The sequence below is a fragment of the Calypte anna genome, chromosome 1 (assembly GCF_003957555.1).
Source record: "Calypte anna isolate BGI_N300 chromosome 1, bCalAnn1_v1.p, whole genome shotgun sequence".
Lineage (NCBI taxonomy): Eukaryota > Metazoa > Chordata > Aves > Apodiformes > Trochilidae > Calypte > Calypte anna.
The window spans coordinates 91,777,645-91,801,669 of NC_044244.1; the positions used below are offsets into that span (position 1 = coordinate 91,777,645).

The following is a 24,025-nucleotide window of genomic DNA, read 5'->3' on the forward strand; positions in this document are numbered from 1 at the left end:
TATGTTATTTTGCTTTTCTTTAATTGTAGCTGAAATATAAAGAGGAAGAATGTTTCCATCTTCCAACCCTGGTTTGTGAGTTTCATACATATTTTATAGATGTAAACTCACACAGAAGTAACTGAAGTTCTACAAGCATAAAATCGTCCCCCTGCAAGAGCAAACACCACCATTCCTATATGAAACAAACAAAAAATTTGCTATTTTTAAAAGTATTTCTGTGTAAATTGCTACAAAATAAGAACAACTTTAAGATAATCTATTAAAAACAAAAAAACAAGAAAACAAAACAAACCGTAATGGAATCCAGAAGAAATAATATTAAATTTATTCATACTTCAGCCAGTAGGTTATTTTGAAATAGCAAAGTTTTTGAAAGTTAATACTAGTTGCTATTTCTTTTTTCCCACATTTCCTGTTTTGGATGTTCCTTTGAGGAACCTCAAATAGTTAAAATAGTTAGTTCCATTATTTTATTCTCATAAACAGAATTTGTAAACTAGTATGTGTACTACCTAAAAATAACAGTGCAATTATATAACCTCATCTTCACAATCTCATTTTCTGCTGCTCTTATTTATAATATATCTAGGTGCCAAATGTTTGGAGGTTTACGTATGGGAAAGTCTGGCTAAAACTAAAGTTCTTTCTCTTACATTAGTATTTATGTCCCACTTACAAAATAATGAAGATTATAATTCATATCTGTGAGAAATTTCATTCAGCTATTTCTTAAGGAATTTAATCTTCTATGATGACTTCAGCAACCTGGTCTTATGTAACATCAAATAATTTATTGTTGGCTGTTTTCAGTTTCCCCGATTGTGAAAGTTCCTTGTTTCATTCAATGAACTGTTCTTGGCCATTTCTATTAAAAATATTTTTGTTACTGTAAAAGAACCTCAGTATTATGCAAGTCCTTTAAAAAGAGATAATCCAGTTTTATCAAAGTAATTTGATGGTGCTATTTCAGGCCTTCCCCCATCGCTTACTGAACTTCATCTTGATGGCAACAAAATCAGCAAAATTGAAGCTGAAAGTCTGTCTGGACTCACCAACTTGGCAAAGTAAGAATTAATTTTTTGTTATCGCATAAAATGTTATTTGAAATAGTAAGCACCCCACACACAATTACAAAACATCGTTCTGGGTGTTGTGAGTGTTATAATAATAGAAGCAGCACATAACTTATCAGGAAAAGCTTTTAAGAACTTGTTTACCTACTTAAGAGAAAAAAAAATAATTTTTTTCTAGAAACACCTTTCATGTTTTTAATTATGAGTGATGTATGTTCAGTACAACTATTTCTTTGATAATGAAGGCAAAAAAAAAAAAAGAAGTCAGAGAAAGATTACTGAGCATCAGGAGATAAATTTACCTCTTTCTAGTAGCTTGGGCAGCAATTTATTGCCATGAAGTATATAGTGACTTTGCAAGTATTTTGAATCTGACAGTTCCAGGTGATAAGTCTTTCTAGAACAGCTTTCTAGAGCTTGTAAAGTAATTTGTTTAAACTTACAATTAATATTAATATTTGACCACAGACTCACCTCTGCTTTAAAAAGGTCTGTTCCTGAATTTTAATAAAAAAATATAAATACCATAATTATGAGTTAGGGGGGCTATGAAATAGTTATTTTTAATCATAGAGGCTTGGTATAAAATGTAACATCCTTCAGAGAAATTATAAAGAAAACTTAAAAACCAAATATCTTAACTACTCAGATAGAGGGCAATGTGCCTTTCTGAAGGAGGGAGTTGCGGATGAGTCAGTTCTCCTGCAGATGACCTGACTTTTTCTAACATTCACACTTGGAAAGAAATACAGGCAACTTCACATGGGCAATATTTTTGAAGTCCTTCTTAAAACACAGTGTTTTATGCATCAAGTGCTATTGGACTACTAAAAATGCTTAACCCTGGGCTGCTTCCATTGTGGCTGTAATATATGGAGAAAAAACATGCTCTGATGACTGAGATGTCGAAATGAAGAGCTGCTCAGTGCAGATACAAAGTTTTAAACTGCTCTCTGGGTTGTTCTTAAGCAGGCAACATAAGCATAGTGAAAAATCCTCTTATGCAAAGGTGAAAAATATGGTAGAACACATATTTGGAGAAAAAGAGCATTGAGCATAACAGAGAAGACATATGAAGAAAGGAGGGAGCTACAGGAGAGCTCAAGTACAGCATGTTGGTTAAATACTAGAGGCAGCATGCCGCTTATGCCACAGAAACCAGCTACCAAAAAATGGCTTTAATTTACACATCTAAGGCTTCAAGATCACCAGTATGGGGTCAAACCAGTCTCCTTCTGGATTATGCAATCACATGCTAAACAGTCTGATAGTTTCTTATGTCATTCTTCTGACTGTAAAGCTTTCTTTTTAGGTGTAAAATAGTTCAGTGTAGCTCTACTGCTCATTATCTTTTGAATTCTTGAGTTCCAGCAGACTTCCAATATTTGGCCTTTTGGTTTGTTTGTTTTCCTTGTATAGTTATTCTTCACTCTTCCAAAAGTCTTGATGTAGTGCTGCAGTAGAAAAAAAATCTTATTAATGTATAACCAATAAAGACTTCTCTAAGTTTCTACAGGACAGAGGTTCACAGGAAGATATACACATAGCAAAGATGATTTTACTAAGGTCTAGAGCCTATCAAAAGTTTAGATGAGACAGTTCAAGGCATGCTTTAGTGGGCATGGAGATACAGATATTGATAAATATATTTCATTTATTTTACTCTGGGGATGATGTTGACAGCTGTACACCCTGATCTTAGAGGTATTTTTCAACCTGTGACTCTATGATTCTGTGGAAGTTTCCTGAAAAAAATCTAATTCTATACAGTGGAAGTCTCGTCAAGCTCCGAATGACGATGATGTTGAGCAACATGAAATTTGTTAAAGTGCATATAACAAAAATATGGGAATGGGCAAGCAGGGATATTGTAGGCAAGAGAAGGTGAAAAAACAGCTTAGAATTTCTTAAGTTTTTTAGATATGTTTTTGATGATTTAGAACATTGTGACTAGATCAGCTGAAACTCTGGAAATACACAGGTCTTCATTAATATAAAAGAAAATAGTATGTCAAAATTGTAACTTTAGTTATTTTTTAAATTCTTCTCTTTTTGATTCCATGGGAAAAAGGAAAAGAAAGACCATATTTTTTCCTAACATTATAAATCACTGTATTACTGTCTTATTTTATTTGTAAACACAACTTGGAGTGATGAAGAGTTTGTGTGTAACACATTTAGATGAGATAGATGAGATATAATTACATATAATTTCAGTGTTTGTGGGAGTCAGACCCACTTTTCTACACACTTCTCTGATTTTCCTCTTTCCATACAGGAGTTTCACTTCATGAGTTAATCCTGGGTTGGATTTTGTCCATCCTTATGGTGTGTCAAGGGGTTACTTCTGCTTTAACAGACCAGTATGAAAGTCAGACTGGCATTTATAATGCTGCTTTCTCTAGGTGTCACACGTCTGCTTATAGGCCTGCTTATGCAGGGAGTGTTTATGTAGGTGTGTGACAACCAAGAATTTATAGACTTCTATGCTTTGGGTTGTTTTTTTTTCCCCACAAAGACTTTGTAAGACATTCACTGTAAGCACCCATTACTGAAGTCATTAGCAGACATTCTGTAGATCTTCAGATCAAATTGTTCAATAGGAGCAAATCCCTCAAGCTCTGCTAAATCGTGATGGACTCTTCTCAAAATGAAGTTTGTTCTTATAATTTCTAAATGATTTTTTTTCCTGACCAAAATCTGGCAAATACATGGGATACTGTAAACTGATTTCTGAATTAAATAGTTCCCTGTTCACCTCAGTGGGAGATCTCATTAAGATCTCACTTGCCATTTAATATTGTGACAACACTTCAATGTTTAAATGACAATGTTTAAATGTCATTATGACTATCTGTTACATATAACAGTAGTTAGCAAGACCTTCTTTTGTCTGCATATTCTAAAAGGAAAATTATAAAACATAGTTCCATTCTTTGACAGTGCTATTTCATAAACATCTCTGCCATTTAAACAAGAATTTTTAAGTTTATGATTTTATACTAGGTCCAGATTCTGATATTTGAAGCTGGCACAAACTACAAAGAATTACAGGTAGTAAATTACCCTGAGTCAGAATTTCTTAAAAAAAATAATCCACAGAAATTATGTCATCACAAGGATTCTGATTATATATAATAAATTTATGAATTTATTGAGTTTTCAATCTGCATTTAATCCACATAAGCATTTTCCCCTCAGAATTAAAAAAAAATATTGCTTAAATAAAAAATGTAAAGCAAACTGGATGAAATAAGTTTAGCCTTTATAGAAACAATTTTCCCAAAGAACAACACTCCTGATAATGACAAGTCTTGCAGAATTATCACAGAATTCCTTACTGCAACATGGAGCACAGTAGCTTATCAGAGTCTTTTGGAAAAATTATGTGGTTTAGTATTTGTAGAATGAATTAGTATTATCACATATGTACACAGATAGGACCAGATTTTCCAAACCGGATATAAACTGCACTAATAAACCCAGAATGTGTATATGTAAAGCAGGAAGGATGATATTGTGATGAGAGCTCCAGACTGGAACCCAAGGGAAATGTGTATGTCCCACTTCTGTGTCCTGATGAAGAGATCAATACAATATGACTCAGCCTCTATTCCCATCCTACACCATGGCTCTAACTGCATAAGAATTTTAAAAGAATGTGGTGAAGGTTTAAATTCAATAGGTGTGGTCACTCTGGTGTGTAATTTAACAAAGAAAGGTCCAGCCATTGCAACTGAAGACTTAGTCAATTTTTAAAGACTGATACCCATGCAGGTACACAGTATATGCGTACATTGGGGTCAGTCCTATGGCTCATGAAAATTTGCAGTAGCTTGGGTACAAGTTGAATGGTATCATGCTAATTGTGGCAGTTCACACAAAATGTTGAACTTATTTAAATATGTTTATCTAAAATAGTTCTTCGTGGTGACTCTGTACTTCCCACATAATGCTAAAAAGTTAGCCTTACCTTAGTGGATGTAAGTAATCAGCCCAAGAAAGATGGGTATGGGAGTAAGTTTAACATATTTGTTTGTTTTCAGATTGGGTCTCAGCTTCAACAGTATTTCTTCAGTTGAAAATGGCTCTCTTAACAATGTGCCTCATCTGAGAGAGCTCCATCTGAACAACAATGAACTTGTCAGAGTCCCTGCTGGGCTGGGTGAACACAAATATATCCAGGTAAAGTTTATTACATGCCTGAGAGAGCAACAGTTGAAAAATTCTGAATGGTATATTTGTGGTTGTCCATTCTTAAACAGAAACATATACAGTATTTGTGTAAAAGGTAATTTGATGCAAGAATCAGAAGTTGTTGAATAGTTGGATGGAAAATGTTGCATACAACAGAAGACTCTCACTCAGATTTTTGTGTGGATGAGGCTGTGGAGCTGCATAGATCTGGAGGTGTGCATTTGTATCCCTGTGTGTCTAAGGGGATGCAACAAATGTGGGATTGTGAACTTTGGGTTCCTCTTTACTCAAAAGCTGCTTTGAAAAAACACTTCTGTTAAATGTTTTTTTTTTTTTCAATTCTACTCGGTGACATTTTGCAGCTTTTCCCAAGAATCTTTCCCTTGGTATCTCACAAAGCTGTTTCTTCAGGAGGACAAAGACATGGGGTCACATCAGCAGAATTTTTGAGGTCTGTGAGGCTGGATAGCTGGAAATATAGCCTCTTGGAATCAGCTAAAATCTGTCTTTACTGGGACTAGGATTTTACAGAAAGAAAGTCCTCAAAGAATAAAGACTCCCAAATGCAAATCGCCACTTGTGTGTTAAATCGTTACTCTGGAGCAAAGTAATATACAGCAGTTATTTTAAATCATCATTAATGATTACTTTGGCTCTGAGTCCTACACTCATGAGAGTGAAAGCCTTAAAGCTGGAAAGAAACCAATTAATTCCAAATGCATTCTTTATACACAGCCCATGCTTTTGAACCACAACAGAGCTGCATTAATAATTCCACATCTTTGGCTGCTGTTTTGGTTACATTATGATTGAATTGTAGGAATGTTATTAGATTGTCATGCACACCTTCTTCTCTTTCAGATTAAATTATTACCAGTTGGGTGTACTCTGGGTATTTTGAAAGAGAAGTAGAATCAATCACTTGTTGGAAAAAAGGATATATGGATAATCTGTATAACAATGTACAATACATACCAAATCCTTGACATTTAATCTTTTATCTTATTTGCCATGGTATCTCTATTTCTTATTTATGTCCTTCTGTGCTTTTCAGGTGGTCTATCTTCACAACAACAAAATTGCTTCAATTGGTATCAACGACTTTTGCCCTCTTGGCTACAACACCAAAAAGGCAAGCTACTCTGGTGTGAGCCTCTTCAGTAACCCCGTGCAGTACTGGGAAATCCAGCCCTCTACTTTCCGATGTATCCATGAACGCTCGGCAGTACAGATTGGAAATTACAAATAGATGGCTAAAGATGGGGGTCGGTTGTGTTTCAGCTAAAGTACCTGTTGTAATAGGCCTGTTCAAAAAAATTGTCGCTAACAATTAATACCAAATACCAGAAACTTCACTTTAAAGTGGAGATGAAACATTGGTGTAGAATAAGTGAATCACTACAGATGTACAAGATCAAGCATAACATCAAAAAGAATTGTCAACTGTGCTTTAAACTGACTTATTTCAGCTTCCTTTTCCAGCATGCTTTCTGTGGTATTTTTCAGTTTGCTGAATGCTACAGGTTTTCAGATTCCACTGTATATGAGATTCGGAGTAAATATTTGTCAAGCTATGATATTAAAAAAAAAAAAAAAAAAAATTAGTGATTGAGGTTCCCATGCAAAAAAAAATGGTAGTGGGAAAAAAGACTCTCAGATCATCCTGAGACTTGAGAAGGTAAGAATTACCCCCTTAAAATTTATTTCACGCCCTGGAGATTTAAAAATATCCACTATAACATCAAGCTAATTCTGAATGTATCTATTTAGCAGAAGCAAATAAAATTGTTGCTAATGTCATTTTTTTTTTTAATAAAAAAAATTCATATTGTACACATAGTTCTTTAAAGTTTTCCATCCTTCTAGAGCAATGCTATTCAGGATTAGCCTAACATAATCCTATTGAACAAAATTATGAGTATGAGTAAAATGTCTGTAGTACAAAACCTGCAACCTTTGTCTGGAGCTCCGTTTCTCTAGGGCAAATCCCTCTTACCTTATTCACAGGAGCAGTTTTAACAACTTCAGTGAGACTGCTTTACAGCGCATGGTTTTATGGTTTAGTCTTTGGTATAAAAAACGTGTATATCTAAACCAAAAATATCTGTTCCCTGTTCTGCATTGTACATTTGACAGCATCCTTTACTATTTTGTTTTCCAAACAATGTTTCCAATTGTCAAGTAGAGATATGCAGGCTCCCCACCTGATGAATTTGTTGAAGTTAGATTATAAGCGAAAACGTAAGTGTGGAAAAATGTTACATTAAATAACTGCAAGGCCTGGCTGGACATTGCTGGGACGTCATGCATAGAAGTATCTTCTTAGAGTGATTGAAGCCCTCTGAAAATTGGGATTCTTCAACCCACACCAGTGGGAAGCAAGCACATCAAAGGTAGGCTGCACATTTCTACTGTCAATCTGCAAACCTAAACATATACTCAATAAAATGTCACCTTAGAAGAATCTTCTGCAGCCTCTTAGTACTCCAAGATCAGTCTCTAATTTGTAAAACTTATATGTCATTTATATTAAAGAATAATGTAATACAGGCAAACCCCAAAGTGTTTGTCTTTATTTTCTCTTTTGATGGCATATCATAGAGTATCAGACTTTAATTATAATTAAGTCTTGAAAATTGAACACCCTTGGCATGCTGGTAGCTAAAGTAAAGAGTAAACTTTGTGAAATTCTCTTGCCTCAAGAAACTTTTTCATTCATAAAACTCACAGATATTTTTTCTAGAAATTGATTCTATATTTTCTTTATAACTGTTACTTGTTTAGGTAATAAATAATTGGAAATTATTATGAATCACTCAAGCCATTACACAGAAATTCATATGTGCACTCTTCTTAGCTATCGTCTTCATATCATACCCAATGATTACCCCCGTTTGCATACATTTTTTCTTCTGGGTTTCACATTTTTTTAGTGTTTTCTGTTTGGGTTTTTTTTAGTAAAACAATACATAATATCCACTGTCACTGGAGTGAAATCTCTCCAGAAGAATCAGCACCTAGAATTTTGCCTTTTGTTTCTTGGTTGGATATTTGCTATTCAGAACGACTTAGTGGGGGAAGCTAAGCACTGGCATTTTAATAGAGAACAAAGGCATTTTCTCAGCGTGAACAATCCCACAGGGTTTGCAAGTACACAGTTCAAATTGGCAGACACAGCTACTACTTCCAGGAAGAGATTTATAAAATAACTAATACCAATTACTTATTAAATAAATACAAACAGAGCCAAAAACCTCTCCTTTCTCCCTCTATGACTTTAAAATCTCTCCATATTAAGGCTTTTCTTTCAGACCAGAGGCAACTTTAAATCCAGAAGAAAGTATTAGAGCCTGATCCTCATATTACCAAGGTATTATATTACCTGTACCAAGCCTGCTGACCTCTCTTCTAAAGCACAACCTATTCCTCATAAAATGCATTCTCTTGTAAAAATGAGGAGCTGCAAATATTAGAAGACTTTCCTGCAGAATAAAACAGAAGCAGCAAATCCTGAGGAGACCCCAGCAAGAGCATGACAAAGTCAAAAGATAAATATACTGTTGGCTTTCCATAAGCTGCACAGACATACCTACAACATCTGAATGACAGGACTTTATCCACACACAGCATCTGTAAAGAATTCAAAGCAGTGGGAAGCCCAATACTTTTAAAATTGCTTTTCATATAAATACAGAACAGATGGCTCTTCCACTTAAAAACAAAACAAACAAAAAATAGAAAGGAGAGAAAAAGAGATCAAACCCAAACAAGCTATAAACCATTGAGCAGAAACAAATAAGAGAGCTAAAGCTGAAGGCCTTTAGGTCCAACAGTGTGTCTCTAATCCTTCCAAAAAATATGTAGGTGGTAAACAGTCACTGTTGAGTAGGACTCAAACCCATAAAGGAATAAATTCTTGTTTCCTGGTACAGCCTATGGAGTTTTATTCCTTCCTTTGTCCCTGACCCACGTAGGGGTGACTGCAGGGAAGACTGTGGTCAACCCTTGGGCGTGAGAATAGACCCACCTAGGGAGCTTGAAACAAAAATATCCCAGTAATCTGAAAATTCATGATGGTAGAAACAAGAGATATGAGAATAAAAAAGTGTAATAGCAGATCCTTAGCTGCAACAATGAAGGAAGAATCTAACTGACATACAGAAGATATTTTTTTTCTTCCAACTAGTATAAAATGACTAAAGAATCCAAACTAAAAGAATAACACCTTCTTCCTTTGTTTTAAGACCAATTCTCTTGTAATATTTTTAAAAATCCATCATTTTTGTATGAAAGAAGAAATAATAAAAAAATTGAGGCCATCATGTGCCTTCTGCTATCTTGATTCATCACTTTTTAGAAACATACTTATGTTTGAACTTCCCTTTCTTCTGTTTAAAGAATTTTTCAGAAGTATGGTCAATATTTTCTCCAAATTTATATTTCCCCCCCTGTTATGTATCTTATTAAGGTGTTAATTAAAATCCCTCAGTGATTTTTCAACTGAAGAAAGTCTGTCCTATCTTTTGCTGCATTGATTAAATAAGTTGGAAATTACAATTATGTCTTAAAGAAGTGATTCCTTAAATTTTCACTGCAATTTGATGGCATCAACGTGTTGCTCTGATTCCAAAACCTTTAGATTTTTTTTCAGTTCCCTCCTGAGACTGCTTCTCAAATACTCTAAAAGCAGCTCTTTGTCCCATAGCCTAGATTTTTTGGTCTACCAGTGAACCACTTTATTATTACCTCTATCTACTTATATTTGCTACTTCTGTTAAACAGTCAGTATTACATGCTCCAGAGTCATATGTACAAATATATACAGTAGAAAGCTGAGAAATTGCTTTTGTTCCATGCTAGCGCTGATTTCATGCCTCAATAATACCATATGCAAAATAACTGAAAATTATTACAATTGACTTTCTGATCCCACCACTACTCTAAAGTGCCATCTAGTGTCATTGAGGGACAGTAACCAAGTTACTGTTCACAAAATTGTGAAAGCCAGGAGAAAAGCTGGTTTTGAGTCTTCACGAAAAGAGGCTACACACAAATTCACATAGTTCGCCGTTCTGCTTTTCTTTATTTTTACTTTTTTTTAATCAGAGTGTATAGCTATGAAATCACCAACCTTTTGTACGTTCACTGTCAAATATTCTTGCTTTGCACATGGATGTGGTTTTGCTCATTGTCTCTGAATGTGCACATCGTTCTGAAGTTAGTTTTGTTACAGGGACTGACCTACATCTCTGTAATGTTTTTTTCTTTAGAAATGGACTTATTTTTCACAGTCTTTACTGAATTGTTGCTAGGAGGTTGAGGTTTTTTTCCATTTCAAACTTTAAACCACCAAATATCTTTTTTTGGTGTTAGTTTAGTTGAAATTAGTTTATTCAATTAAAAAAAAATACTTAAGAATTATGCTAGGGACAATTTTGCATGGCACTGAAGGGGAAACATGAGTTCTGAGTTGTCCACTATTGAGTGAAAAACAATTGATTAAGTTTGGTATAAAACATTACCCTAGCAGTGTTCCAGCAGTGATGGAACAAAGTATCTGTGCATCTTCTGTAAAAGCAGAAAAACTGTTCAACTGTTTGAATGAAACTCTAACACAATTATTCAGTGAGCTAGGCTCACTGATGGATACATTTAAAGTGATGTAAAGCAGCCTTTAGTCTCCTTCCTGCTTCCTGCTCTGGAAGTTCAGGGCTGTTGGTGTACCACAAGTGCCTGAGGATCAGCCCCGCTGCTGACCCTGCCTGCTAAACTCCACACTTTCTGAGATTCAAAGCTGTGGTTTCTTCAAAAACAGCTTTGTTAAGATGTTCTCTTACTCAGTGTGTACATTATGACCCTTGAAGGCTTGGGACATTACCCCTGTGTCAGCAGAGCAGAAGAATGTTAATGCTCTGTTACTGTCTGCTTAAACAGGGAGTTAAATTTGCTTGTATCAGTTGCAGAAAGAATGGGCAAAACTATGAAAAAACACTATTGCTTTAACCATATGTGTATGCACATATTTTTTTTTTTATTATAACATAACATTTAAAAAAATAAGAAATAAAGGGAACTAATAAATCAGAAAATCTGTGGTGTGATGAGAAGCAGTGGTAGTCACGTTTCTTAATTGACGTGTACAGCTGCAGCAAGACAATGAAGAAGTTTTTGGAATAAAACACTGTAGGCCTTGCATCTGCAAACATTTATCCACGTGAATAGTTCCAATGTTTTCAGTAAGAGGAATTGCAAGCTACAGATGAACACTCAGTCTTGAAGGGAAATTAACAAAAGATGCCATCCACTGTCTAAATACAAAAAAACAGATTTTAAACAAACAATAACCTATCTAAACCACTTCCATCTGGAGAAGTTTCATCCAAAGATGTACTGTCTTTGGCTTGCATCCAAATGGAGAGAGTATGAATATCTTCAAAATAATGAATTCTGGTGATATATGCCATGATATTTTTTCCAAGCAAGTATTAATCAGTAGCTTTGTTGCTCTTAGCATTTGTCAGAATGGCCAGTAGATCATGTACAGCTTTATTCTGTAGAAATACAATTTACAAAACTTTCTATTTTTATATATAACATGAAACCAAGCAAAACTTCAGGTTTTTTCTCCCTGGCTCTTTTTCCTATTGACTCAACAGCAGTGAAGTATGTGGTTAATGATAAATCATTCTAACACCTTTTATTCATTTTCAACTAATATATTAAACTAAATGTTACATTTGAATGAAAAAGCTTCAAGGATTTTGCCACTATTTTTGTGGACTTCAGGTTTAGACAAGTTATGTTATTGCTTCCAGATGAGAACTTTAATTGAGATGAATTAGGCCAGTGCTTCTCAGCCACTTTTTGAAAGTGTTCAAATAGGGACCATGTGTCTGCTACTAAATGCATGGCAGAAAGCCCCTTCAACAGGAAAACTCAGAACCAATTAAGCTAATCATGTTGTATTCTTCTGATTAATTCTTTCATCTTTTAATTTAAGGGTATTGAATACTTGCAGTAATCAAAAGATTATAAAGAATAAGCCAAATTCCAGAGTGCAGGGAAAAAAAAGGAGTTTCAAAATGCATAAAATAATCTTGACATGAAAGACAGAATAATTCTAAATATTTCTTGGCTTTGTTAGGAATCCTAGACAACTGAAATGCTTCAAAAGACTTACTCACTTCTGAGAATAATCCTTCAGAGGTTTGTCCACACACAACATTCTACTGTGGAAGGAGAAAGTGGATATGTTGCAATGAAGTCTTGAAGCAAAGCACTGTCTTTGAAGTGTTGACTAACAAAAAGCAATTAGAGATCCTAAACCTCAGGCCATTTAATATTTTCCTGTGTTATAACCAAAATAAAACAAATAAATCAATCTTTTGGGTATTTTTTTCTCTTTCTATCTGTCACTGCTCACTTCCGGTACCAAGATCTTTAAAGACTTGCCAATCATTTTTGACATACGGTAAGAGCCACTGCAGGTGTAGATCATGGGAAGGTAGTGTGAATCTCTGTCCAACAGATGCAGACAGTTGGATTGTTATGGAAATCATTCAGTAGTTAGGCTTTTTATTGCTGTTAAAGGACTAAGTTATGGTGAAATTGTAATATTTCCTTTGAACTTTCTCATCACAATTCTGACCTACAGGACTGTTCTATACCCTACATCGTAGGCAGCAGAAAAATGTTCATACCATAGAAAAATACAACTCCATAATTGTTTTAGAGTATCCTGCAAAGCTGAAAAAGAAAAAGAAAGCAGGAATAGGAGACAGAGAAGACATGTCCCATTTACCAAAGCTCTGGCCTGCAGAGGAGGAATCTTGAGGACACTTATCATCCTTTTCTACCCTGCCTCCCAGTTCAAGTGAGAGAGAGGAGATAAAGGAGCTTTCTAGACTCTTGGATACAGCTTCTGTTCTTCGTGAACATGTATGAACCTCATGAAGGTCAAAGCAATCCCACAAACAGTACAGATTGAGTGATGAACAGATTGAGAGCAGCAAAGGAAGACAAACTGGGAGCCTGCAGCTAAGCAAGACAGACAGCAACCTTATGAGCAAGGTGCACAGTCCCACAACAACTTATGAAGAGTAGAGATGGTTTGGTGGCTGTAAGCGGGGCTTTCCAATCATGCAGTGACATTTCCCCATTGAAGAGACTGGTCTAAGGTCAAGCTCAGATAGGAAGCCAATAAGGCAATGCTAGTTACAAAACTAGGCACAGCATAGCCACAACAACCCAACAAGGCCAGGGGATTCATGTTAAATAGAGCTGCTGAGCCAATGGGTAGATGCAGCATGGCTGGAGAATGTGAATGAGGCCTGATCTGGGCAATCAAAGGGTGCTGGTGTGCTCAGGGCCTGGAACACGGTGTTTTGTCACACACAGAGCTTGCATTTTTCCAAATTGAGGATGCTTTTGGCTCCAAGCTTAACAGGCAATTCAGGCATAGACAAGATGAGATGTAATAGTCTGAGAGGCACCTAGGCAATGTCCAACATCTTCTGTGTGAATTAAGAGCAGAAGCACTCTTTCTCAAGGCCTTAGAAAGCAAATTTCTAAAGAGGTTTTGGCATGTGAGAATGTGGCAAGTCATTAGTGGTGGTTTTCAGGAGATGGGTATCATGCTCACCGATAAAGCAGACAACTTCTTCCTTTCACTGTGCTTTGAATCAAAATGTAATGGTCTATCATCTGCACATCTCTTTCCCACTTGCTTGAAAGAATCATCCTCCTGTGGGTTCCCTAGGAAAGACACCAACCTGGAGCAACACAAATCTCTGATGGGTGTGGACACAGGGGACATGAGGATGCAGGCTCACGCATTACTAAGTCCCAGAAAAGGGGAAAAATAAACTTCAGTAGGACAGGAACAAAACAGGAGAAAATCACCAAAAACTCTTTTACAGAAGGTGAGGGTATTTCTAATGTGATTGCCCTGTTTGTAGTGTTTTCTGACATCAGGTACTCTAAGGGTTATTCAGTTATTATTGTGCTAAAATTCCTATAAAAGCCACAAAGATTTCACAGCTAAAACAGAGTAAAACCTTTCCATTCATGAGCGAAGTTATCACAAATGTGTGATGATCAGCTCTGGAAATAAGAAGGTCTCATTCTACATTTATGAGATCAGTCTAGGAGCAATGGATTTTGCTATACCACAACTGACTAGCCATATAATCGAAGTTTTCTATGGAGTAGGAAAATAACCTAAATTATAGTGTTGCTCACCGGTACTGCTCTAGCTATGCTTGTGTCAGCAGTTTTATGTGAAACCAGTTTTTCCACTGAAAAATTATTACTCTACTAAGCTTGGAATCAGATCTTATTTCTGGAACATATTTTTTCCACTTTTGAAAATTAAAAATAATATGTGTATTTTCTTCAAAACTTCTGTGTAAAGCAAGAGTGACACATGCACTCATATATAAATTTAAAGAAAGGGGTGGAAATAATGAAATTATAATTTGATAAAAATCATATTGTTGATAAGCTACTGTCAGCAGACCTTCGGGCCTGAGTGTCTATTTTCTTAGTGATGGCCCAGGTTATATTTCAGAGTCTAAAGCTGTGGATATCTTACCCCAAGAAACAGAGTAGCCTCTTTAAATACTCTGTTGAGAGTGGTTAAGTCCCAAACCATGGCTAGGAATTGTTCAGTTCAGGCTAGGATAATGGAAAAGCCCATTCTCATAAAGTAATACTATACAAAATTACTTGCCAATGCTAGGGGCACTAGGCAGGTAAAGCCTTAAGGAAAAGTCATCCCTTTGCTCAAACACAACAATTTTCAGTGTGATGGTATTAATATTTTACACTGAACTATGTGAATATTGACAAAACTGTTACCTTCTTGTTATCTAAATTATTTCTTGGTTGTAATGCTTTCTTCAGCCCTTCATGGTGAAGTTTTTCTCTGTATTTTCATATCTTGGAACAGCTGATAACATGGAGTTTGGATCTGACTGAGAAACTGGAGAAGTTACGATATTTATTTTTGCAATGTTTTACTTTCCTCCAAAAGAAATTACAAACCTGCATTTGAAGAAAGACAGAAAGATATTCCCTCTAGGTTAACTTCATATCACTATTCCAAAAAGGTGTACCATCTTTAAGCATTCCACTTTTTTGTAGCATAACACATCTCTGTAAGCACAAGTTATTTTAAATATTAAAAAAACATGGAAATGGCTTCTGGAAGGCTAAAGATACAGACATTGATTCCAGGTTTGGTACAACTTAGTTTGCCTTTTACCAGACATACAAGTGTGTATATATTCAGATACATAGAAATACAAATACAATTTCAAAGTGCTTGCTGAAGTACAAAAAAACATAAGAGGTAAAGAAAAATGAGTCAGAATAAGTAGATAAGGGTCTAAAATCTATGGGAAGTGAATAAGATGATTTGAAAAGTAGGGTGTTCTTCTTAACACAGGACGAGGGAAATGTCTCTGCAGCTTGTCCCTTCGGGTGGTCGATGGAAAGCAAATTAACTTAAGCACTTGAGTCAGTTCAAAATAATCCTATATAAGCTTGTGATGAAAAATCTCTGTCATTGCCAGTACCTATAACTTATACAATTATATATGAAAACTATTAAAAATCTTTGCTTGACTAAAACCAAACTGTCAGTGAGGGCTCAGGTGATGAACTTACGAATTAAAGGTCTGTTTTGTAAATTATTATTATTTAACCTTCAAAAATTCCCTATTTTGGCTTTTATTATTATGGTGAAAAAAATGGAACGTACCTGTGGGAGAAGAGATCATCACTGCCTCCAGGCTGGTACATAGCATTTTGCTTGGCTCTATTTCTGTGACTTCTGTTGCAGATATTGTGCTGGATGCTCAGCTAAAAAAAAAAGTCTGCACAGAAAAATACAGTTTAGATACTTTACACAAAGTGAGGCTTTTATCTCACAAAGGAGACTAGTTAACTCTTGGAATGTAGATGCTAGGGCACAATTCAGGTACCAAAGTACCTGAACAGGGCACAATTCAGGTACCAAGTGTCTAAAATCATTCTAGATTGCTTAGATGTGCCTATCATGCTGTCACTATTTCTGCACAAGGCAGATCTCCTCAAGATCCTGTCTTAGTAGCCTGTTCCACTTGGATATGCTGTCTATCCAGGGCATATCAGAGAGCAGTGGATGCTTTTGCATCACCAGCTGACTGCAGCCCCTTGATGAGAAACAGTAGCCTAAATGTAGACACTTTGCTCTTTGACACTGTGGAGGGCTGTGCTTCATCATCAGCTGTCACTTGAAAAGGGGACATGTCTTTAAGTGTTTTCTCATAACCTATAGAGATGAGGTTGAAACCACAGAGTAACTCAAATAGCACTAGATGTGTACTTTTAGATAACTGAATACCATTACGGGTTCTATGTTAGAGAGGTGAAGCCCTCCCCAGGATCCATTACTCCATCATTACAGCATTTATTAGATGTCCATTGACCATAAGGAATTCTTGGACTGGTACTGCATGAAGACATCTCTGTTTGCTGCTTCTCAGGACAAAAGTGTGAAATACAGCAACTGAGACCCTTTATAAAAAAGGTGTTCTCCATCTCATAAAGAAGTAGAGGTAATCTTAGTGAGATATAACATGGAGTAATTTATGAATTCAATAGCTTTTCTAATAGGACATTTTGTTTTGTGAGATGTTGCTAGGAATGCCATGCAGCCCATAATAAAGCATCATCTTCAGTGTTTCTCAACACTGCACAATTCCTAAGGCAAAACGTATTGCATACAAAAAGAGGTAAATCCACTGTAGACCTTCTTATTATGAATAAAGACATGTTAATCACTGGATTGGAATTTAGTGGTTGCCAAAGCTGACCATTTCATACGGTGAAAAACATATTTCCAGCCAGTATTTCAGAGGAGCTCAAAGTCCCCAGACAGGAAAAGGATGAGCAAATTTGACTGGGAGGAAAAAATTAGAAGAAAAATACTTTAAAACAGTTTGATTGCCCTCACATAACTTTCCCCTCCATCATTTTACTACCAAAAAAAAGGGCCAGTTTTAGCCATAAGCTTGGGGTTTTTTCTGTAAAAAAGTGAAATGCAAAGTGAAAAAATACAGTAGCATCTCCATACATATAAGGCAAAATAAAACTGAATTTCACCAAAGATACCAATGACAGATACACAGATAACATGGCTGGTGGTAATTGGAAGAAGGCAAACTTTCTGATGTGGAGAAGAGGAGAAGAAATTCTATTAAAGTTAAAGAACCACAACTAAACAGGCACAAGACTATAGGTATAAATTAAGTATATAAAATAACTAGTACACATTGCTTCTCTGCATTTAAAGAGGAGTGGACTGGTGTGCTTGCATCGGACTCATACTTTTATCGTATGAGGACTATGTTGTTCTTTCTAAAGGGGAAAAATGGAATAATATTTGTTAAGGATAAATATTTTTTAAATGGGTTTTAATAATAATTTCTACTTGATGCCTTAGGAATCCATGAAAGAGATCTCTGGTTCATATAAAGCCCATTTTCATAAGCCTGGGAACACCAGAACACCAGTGTGTTGTTACTGTTCACAAACTACAAATACATAGATAATACCTCAGGGTTATTGACCTGACATCAGTCCAAGGTAAAAGAAGGTGAAAATCTGATGCAGCATTCAGTTATTAATGAATTAAGTGACAACAAATGCCAAGATAGAGACTAACATGTAACTAAGGATGTAATAGATATTATATAGCAAGCCTGTACTTGATAACAAGGTTGTAAACTTAATGGATAACAAGATCTTCTGTAGTAGTGGTAGATTTTTTTCATTTTTTTAAACTACAATAAGCAGTATTTTTTAAAAAATGCACATAAAATGGCTCCCAAACTGTCCCATCATCATGGCAAAGAAAGTTTATCACCAACTGGTTATGTTCCAGTAGAGCATTGCATCAACTAGGAGAAGGGTAAATGCTACGTGCTGATTACCTTGACATCATGTTCAAAGCTAAGCTGTATGTAGTTCCACACCAGACTGTTGCTTTCCACACAGAATCATAGGATATCTCACCATACACCCTGAGAGTTGGAAGCTACTCTTCCTGCACTAGCTGTCATCCCTGGTGAGTTCATAAGCCTAAAGTCTTCTGGTGTTTTTACTTCAAGATGAAACAGAAGAATGCTAATGCACTGATTGGGGCTGCCCTAGGTCTGTGCTGACTGAGTAGACCCTCCTCCTCACCAGCTTGGGAAGAAGTCCTGTACTTCTGCATACTGTCTACAAGCACCCATTAGCAGGCACAAGGATGAAAACTGCACCTTACTCAACTGGAAATCTAAATTATGTTGGCTGATACCCTAAGATTCAACCCTCTGCCCACAGATGGAAAAGTGCTTGAGTGCCTGTCATAACCTGCCAGAAACCAGCCTGAGCAAAAATCGACAGATTTTACACTAAACTAGAAAACTCCCCAAATTTCCATGACTTAGATTATGATTACATGTTGTTCAATGTATAAGCAGGCAAAGGTGTTTTCTTGAACTCAATAAGAGGATGATATTTAATGATTTGTGTTTTGCAGCAGTCAGGGCAGATGATGCAACCTTCCTTCTGACATTAAACAGTAGTGGTCTGAAAGGAGCCAGACACTGTTAATGCTTAGGTTAGTGGTAGGTATTTAGCACACAATGATTTTCAAAGGAGGTCTGTGTTGGTATAAGACAAACAACAGGCAGTGAGCTAGCCGTCCACCTCATCATTTTCATATAAATTAGTTGAACTGTTTAAAATACAGATGTGCCACTATATTTTCTTCTTGTAACCACAACTTTCCCACAAATTCAACAACTCATTGATATCCTCTTACATTCTTTTCTTTAGGAATCACATGAATTTATTCTTGTTCCAGGACCACCTAAATTCCTTTTATACAAAGGTCAACACATTGTAAATGCTATAATTCAAAGTACAGATAAAACATATATATATATATATATATATGAATCTGTTTTAAAACATCATCTTGCCTTCATCTGTGCAGTTCTTGCCATAAAGGAGGTTTGATCAAGTTTGACTCAACTCAAAGGAAGTTTGCCATTGACAATATGAACAAAATCAAGTGGAGTCTAATACAAAAACAGTCTGAAAAGCAATGGAGAGGAGGTTAAAAGAACTAGAACATAGACACTGTCAAGTTTGATGAAAAACAGTGAGCAGTTTTTCAGAATGACAAAAACACAGATTCATTCTCAACTAAAAAATCTATTGCGGTCTGCTAATAGGTTGTACCACTATTACCATTTTTGTAAATTTCCAAAGCTTTTATTTCCTTTTTAGGAGAAAGGGAAAAAAGGGATTTGGATCACCACAAATTTTGTAATGCTAATAGTATGTTCTCTAACGCTTTCCATTTAACATGTAAGTGCAGCTTAGAGGTAGAACAAATAAAATTTCAGTTCAGGAGGAATGGAAGTTTTCAGATGAAAAAATAATAAGCACCTACAGACTTCTGAATCTGGAACCAACCTGTTTTTAGTGGAACTCAAATAGCCTTATATAATGTTTTTAAAAATGCTGCAGGACTTCAGAAAAACATTTAGCTAATTATACGTGAGACTTCAGTTAATATCATTTTTTGTTTATTCACTGTCTATAGGCTGATAGAGTATATATTCACTATTTAGAGATATGGACACTATCATGCATAAACACAATGCTCTGTTTATAATTAAGTGTTTTGCTGTATTGTGGCCATGGATTACATTTTGCTTTAATGGAAATTTCTTTACTTTCTGCTGCTGGTAGCCAGTTATAATAAACCAGCTTTCATTTTGTCTTGAGATTAATATTTAATTTAAATTATGAAGATCAGTGCAGAAACTCCTTCATTTCATGTGGTAATGTAAAAAGTTCTACAAGCATTTTTCCTGGGGCTATATGATCCTATGACCCAGATATTCTACTCTTAATTTTGGGCACCCATGTCTGTTGGTTCTTAAGGTATACATCTGTGTACCAGATGTTTATACAGGTTTAAGACTGAAACAAAGCATTTGTTTTAGATAATACCGATTAGGCCACAGTAACTTGAGCCTTTTGGGAAAAAGGGGATCAAAAGGAAAGAGAATGGGAGAAGCTTCTACTTATGCAGAGGTACACAGAAGTTATGAAGGAGATGTAGAGTCATAGAATTATAGAATGTTTTACAGGAGAGAAAAGGCTCAAAGGATATCATTGATGAGTGAAGGGAGAAAATAGTGACACCGTAACTCAATAATACTTGAATGCTAGATCTCACCCACTGCACAGTGATATACTTGGAATGGGCTCTGCTTTCAGATTCTTTGACTACAAACTACCAGAGATCTTGACCATCTCCAGCTATGAAATTATTAATTAACAAGAAAGGAGCTTTGCAGCAAATATAAAGAATATTTCTGTTTGTGTATTAAAAGCTAAAGGAAACTAGAAGAGGCTAGGTTTTGATCACATTTCCCATCAAAGAAAAATGAATAAATAAGGCATAAGAAGAAAATTAGTTTTGGAAAAAGCAAAATGGATTAATTAGGAGCCCAGTTGCTGCAAAGGTGAAATAACAGTGTGTCCTGACATACTATTTTTACCACTTGGGTGGCATATTCATTACTAGTTTTCAATCTAGATGTCTTAGGAGAATTTACACATTATTTAGTGTATTCTTTTGAAATTAGACTATGTTTACATGCATTTGAATGACTTCAGAGAGTTACCAAAAAAAAAAAACCAACCCAAAAAAACCCAAACAGAAACAAACCTCCAAAGCCACAAAAAATAAGGCCAGAAGAATGAAATCACCCAAAGACTTTCCCACCCTTTGCTGAAGAAGGCATAGTTCCATTTGCTGAGCTTTAGTTCCTACCTGCTCTTCCAAGCACAGTTTTATGAGGTGAGTCAAATAGTAAAATTAGGACAGCATATAAAATCATGCTGAAGGGACAGTATTAAATCATAGAGTGGAGAGATGGCAAATTCTTGTTAAAGAAAAAGGAAAACCTATTTTTTTTATGTGACTCTTCTTCTTGGCCATGCTATTTAAATACCCAATTTAAAACAGTCATCAAGACAGGAACTATATGAATTAAAAAGTTTCAGCTGAAGTTAATGTAATCCAAGTTTTGAACACGTTGATTGCAAAATATCATTAAAAAATTTCATTAATTAGAGCTTTTTACAAGTGATAAGAGATGCATGATTTGCATTTCTGTTAATAAAATGTATACTGACCTATGGAAATTAATTCAATTAAAAACTGATGTATAAATATAACTGCGCCCAAAACATATTAAGCCTACACTATTCTGTATTCACAATGTTCAATTCTATTTGTTCTGCCAATGTAAAACTATGTCTATTGCTGAAAGATCAAAATATGTATTAATTCATCATAATATTGAGCTTGTACTTCAAAATAAATCTTTAATCAGAGAAAATACAACTACTGCTTTTCCTGTGAATTCTCTTTACAAGTACTGTTCTCTATTGCTCAGCTTGCTGTACCTTCTTCCACAGAGCAAATGTCAGTACTGCCTTTATTCCAATGATCTTTTGCTGAATGGTCTTGCTTATTGCCTCATTTGCAGTCAAAGCTGTAGTTTAGATTTTCTTTTGTTGGTTGAAACTAATGACATAATTTGCAGATAACTATCAGACTGGGCATGAGAAACTACATCTGGTCTGTGTTTGTCCTGACACAGTAAAACAACAGCTTTTTCCACTTCTACATTTCTAGCTCTCATACCATGCGTATTTCTTCCCCAGTTTAGCTTAATTCACTATGGTAATCCCACTGCTTCGCTGTCACTTATTTGCATCATCCAAAGAGTAACCTAGTTATGGTCTGTCAGCATGTGTCCTGATGTGTAAATGGTTCTGTAGTGAGACAGGACCAGGTGCCCTGAGTTATTGATGAGTGGGTGTGGGTTCACCTGTGTCTGGCCTCCCTCCTGAGCATGTGCAGGAGCACGGGGCCAATAAGAGAGCAGCTGACACCCACAGAGAGAGCTCTCACTCTTCAGTAAGCATGGAGAAGCCCACAGCTCAAGGAGCCCCAGGAGCAGGCAAGAAGGGGTAGATCCCGAGGCCACAGGAACAGCCCTAGGACGTCGTCCAGGAATGGGCTAAACCCCGAGGCCTCAGGATCAGCCCTAGGAGCAAGAAGGGCTCTTCCCGTTACTTCTGGTGGAGAATGTGGGCAACCTGCAGAAAACCTAGCTGGCACAGAAACTGCAAGAACGTTCTCCCTGTAAGGTATGATCAACAAGCTCTCTGGACAGGAAACCCCAGAGCAGAGGGGAAAATCCCATGAGGAAGGGTTAAATCCCGAGGCCCATGAGGAAAGAAACCCCGGAACAGAGGGAAACCAAGCCAGAAGAGCAGATACAGGAGGGAGAATAATAACTAGAAGAACAACTTGCAGAGACTCTGTGAAAAGTGCCTGGTGCAACTTGCAGAGCCTTTGTGAAATATGCCTAGGCTAAGCCCTTGAGCAGAGGGAAATCCCATGAGGAAGGGTTAAATCCCGAGGCCCATGAGGAAAGAAACCCCGGAACAGAGGGCAAGTGCCTGGGACAATTTGCAGAGACTTTGTGAAGAGTGCTCAGACAACTTGCAGAGACTTTGCCAGAAAGGGGCTGACATCGAGCGAATATATGGGTATGCTTAATTCCCCTTAAAGAAAGAAGGTTGAAAGAAAGAAGGTTGAGAATTCTCCCCAAAATACGTGTAAGGGTTGAGAATTCTCCCTAAAAATATATGTAAAATAAGTTATATGTTATATGTAAGTTATATGTTTAAATCTTGTAAGTTATATTTTTGTGTAAAAGGCGCCTCCTCGATGCTCTTAGTTGAGTGTCCCGCGGGGCCCGAAGAAAAATCCTGTAAAAATCCTGTATGTCTATGTCTAAATCCTGTATAAGTGTGTTTTGTACTGCCCCTCGGCGCCCCCTTGATGCTCTTAGCTGAGTGTCCTGCGGGGCCCGAAGAAAAATCCTGTAAGTGTATTCTTGTGTATAAAAAATCGTGCTATGTAAATATGTAAATGTCTATGTAAATGTCTGTGTACTATGTAAATGTCTGTGTAAAAAAAAAAAAAAAAAAAAAGGGGGGAAATGTAGTGAGACAGGACCAGGTGCCCTGAGTTATTGATGAGTGGGTGTGGGTTCACCTGTGTCTGGCCTCCCTCCTGAGCATGTGCAGGAGCACGGGGCCAATAAGAGAGCAGCTGACACCCACAGAGAGAGCTCTCACTCTTCAGTAAGCATGGAGAAGCCCACAGCTGAAGGAGCCCCAGGAGCAGGCAAGAAGGGGTAGATCCCGAGGCCACAGGAACAGCCCTAGGACGTCGTCCAGGAATGGGCTAAACCCCGAGGCCTCAGGATCAGCCCTAGGAGCAAGAATGGCTCCTTCCGCTTCATGGTTCTGCACCAGGAGGACAGGAGTGATGTCAGAACATCAAAACAGCAACATTTACACCCTGTGGGCTGCACTGGCACTTGGCACTCTGTCTTGAGTAGATTTGTTTGCTTTTTTTATTGCAGAGCCACAGTGGGGTATGATCATTTGGTGTCTTTCTTGTTCTTGGTAAAGGCCACTGAATTATGCCAGTCTTTTTCCTTCTACGAGTAACCTGCCCTGGCATGGAGACCCAGATGCAGCAACAGCAGATTATGGGGCACACATCCAAGCTCCTCCACTTCAAGAAGTTGACAAGGTTCTCCAGCCCAGAC

General features: G+C 36.6%; 1 protein-coding gene across 1 annotated transcript in view; it reads left to right on the forward strand.

The window, feature by feature from the left end:
- Positions 1–7,828, forward strand: part of DCN (decorin) — a 38,440-nt gene extending 30,612 nt beyond the window's left edge. The window contains exons 6-8 of the mRNA XM_008503225.2: positions 974–1,067; positions 5,123–5,261; positions 6,328–7,828. Coding sequence (XP_008501447.2) covers positions 974–1,067; positions 5,123–5,261; positions 6,328–6,522 — 428 coding nt within the window. The 3' untranslated portion in view covers positions 6,523–7,828. The remainder of the gene's footprint in view (positions 1–973; positions 1,068–5,122; positions 5,262–6,327) is intronic.
- Positions 7,829–24,025: the final 16,197 nt, after the last annotated feature.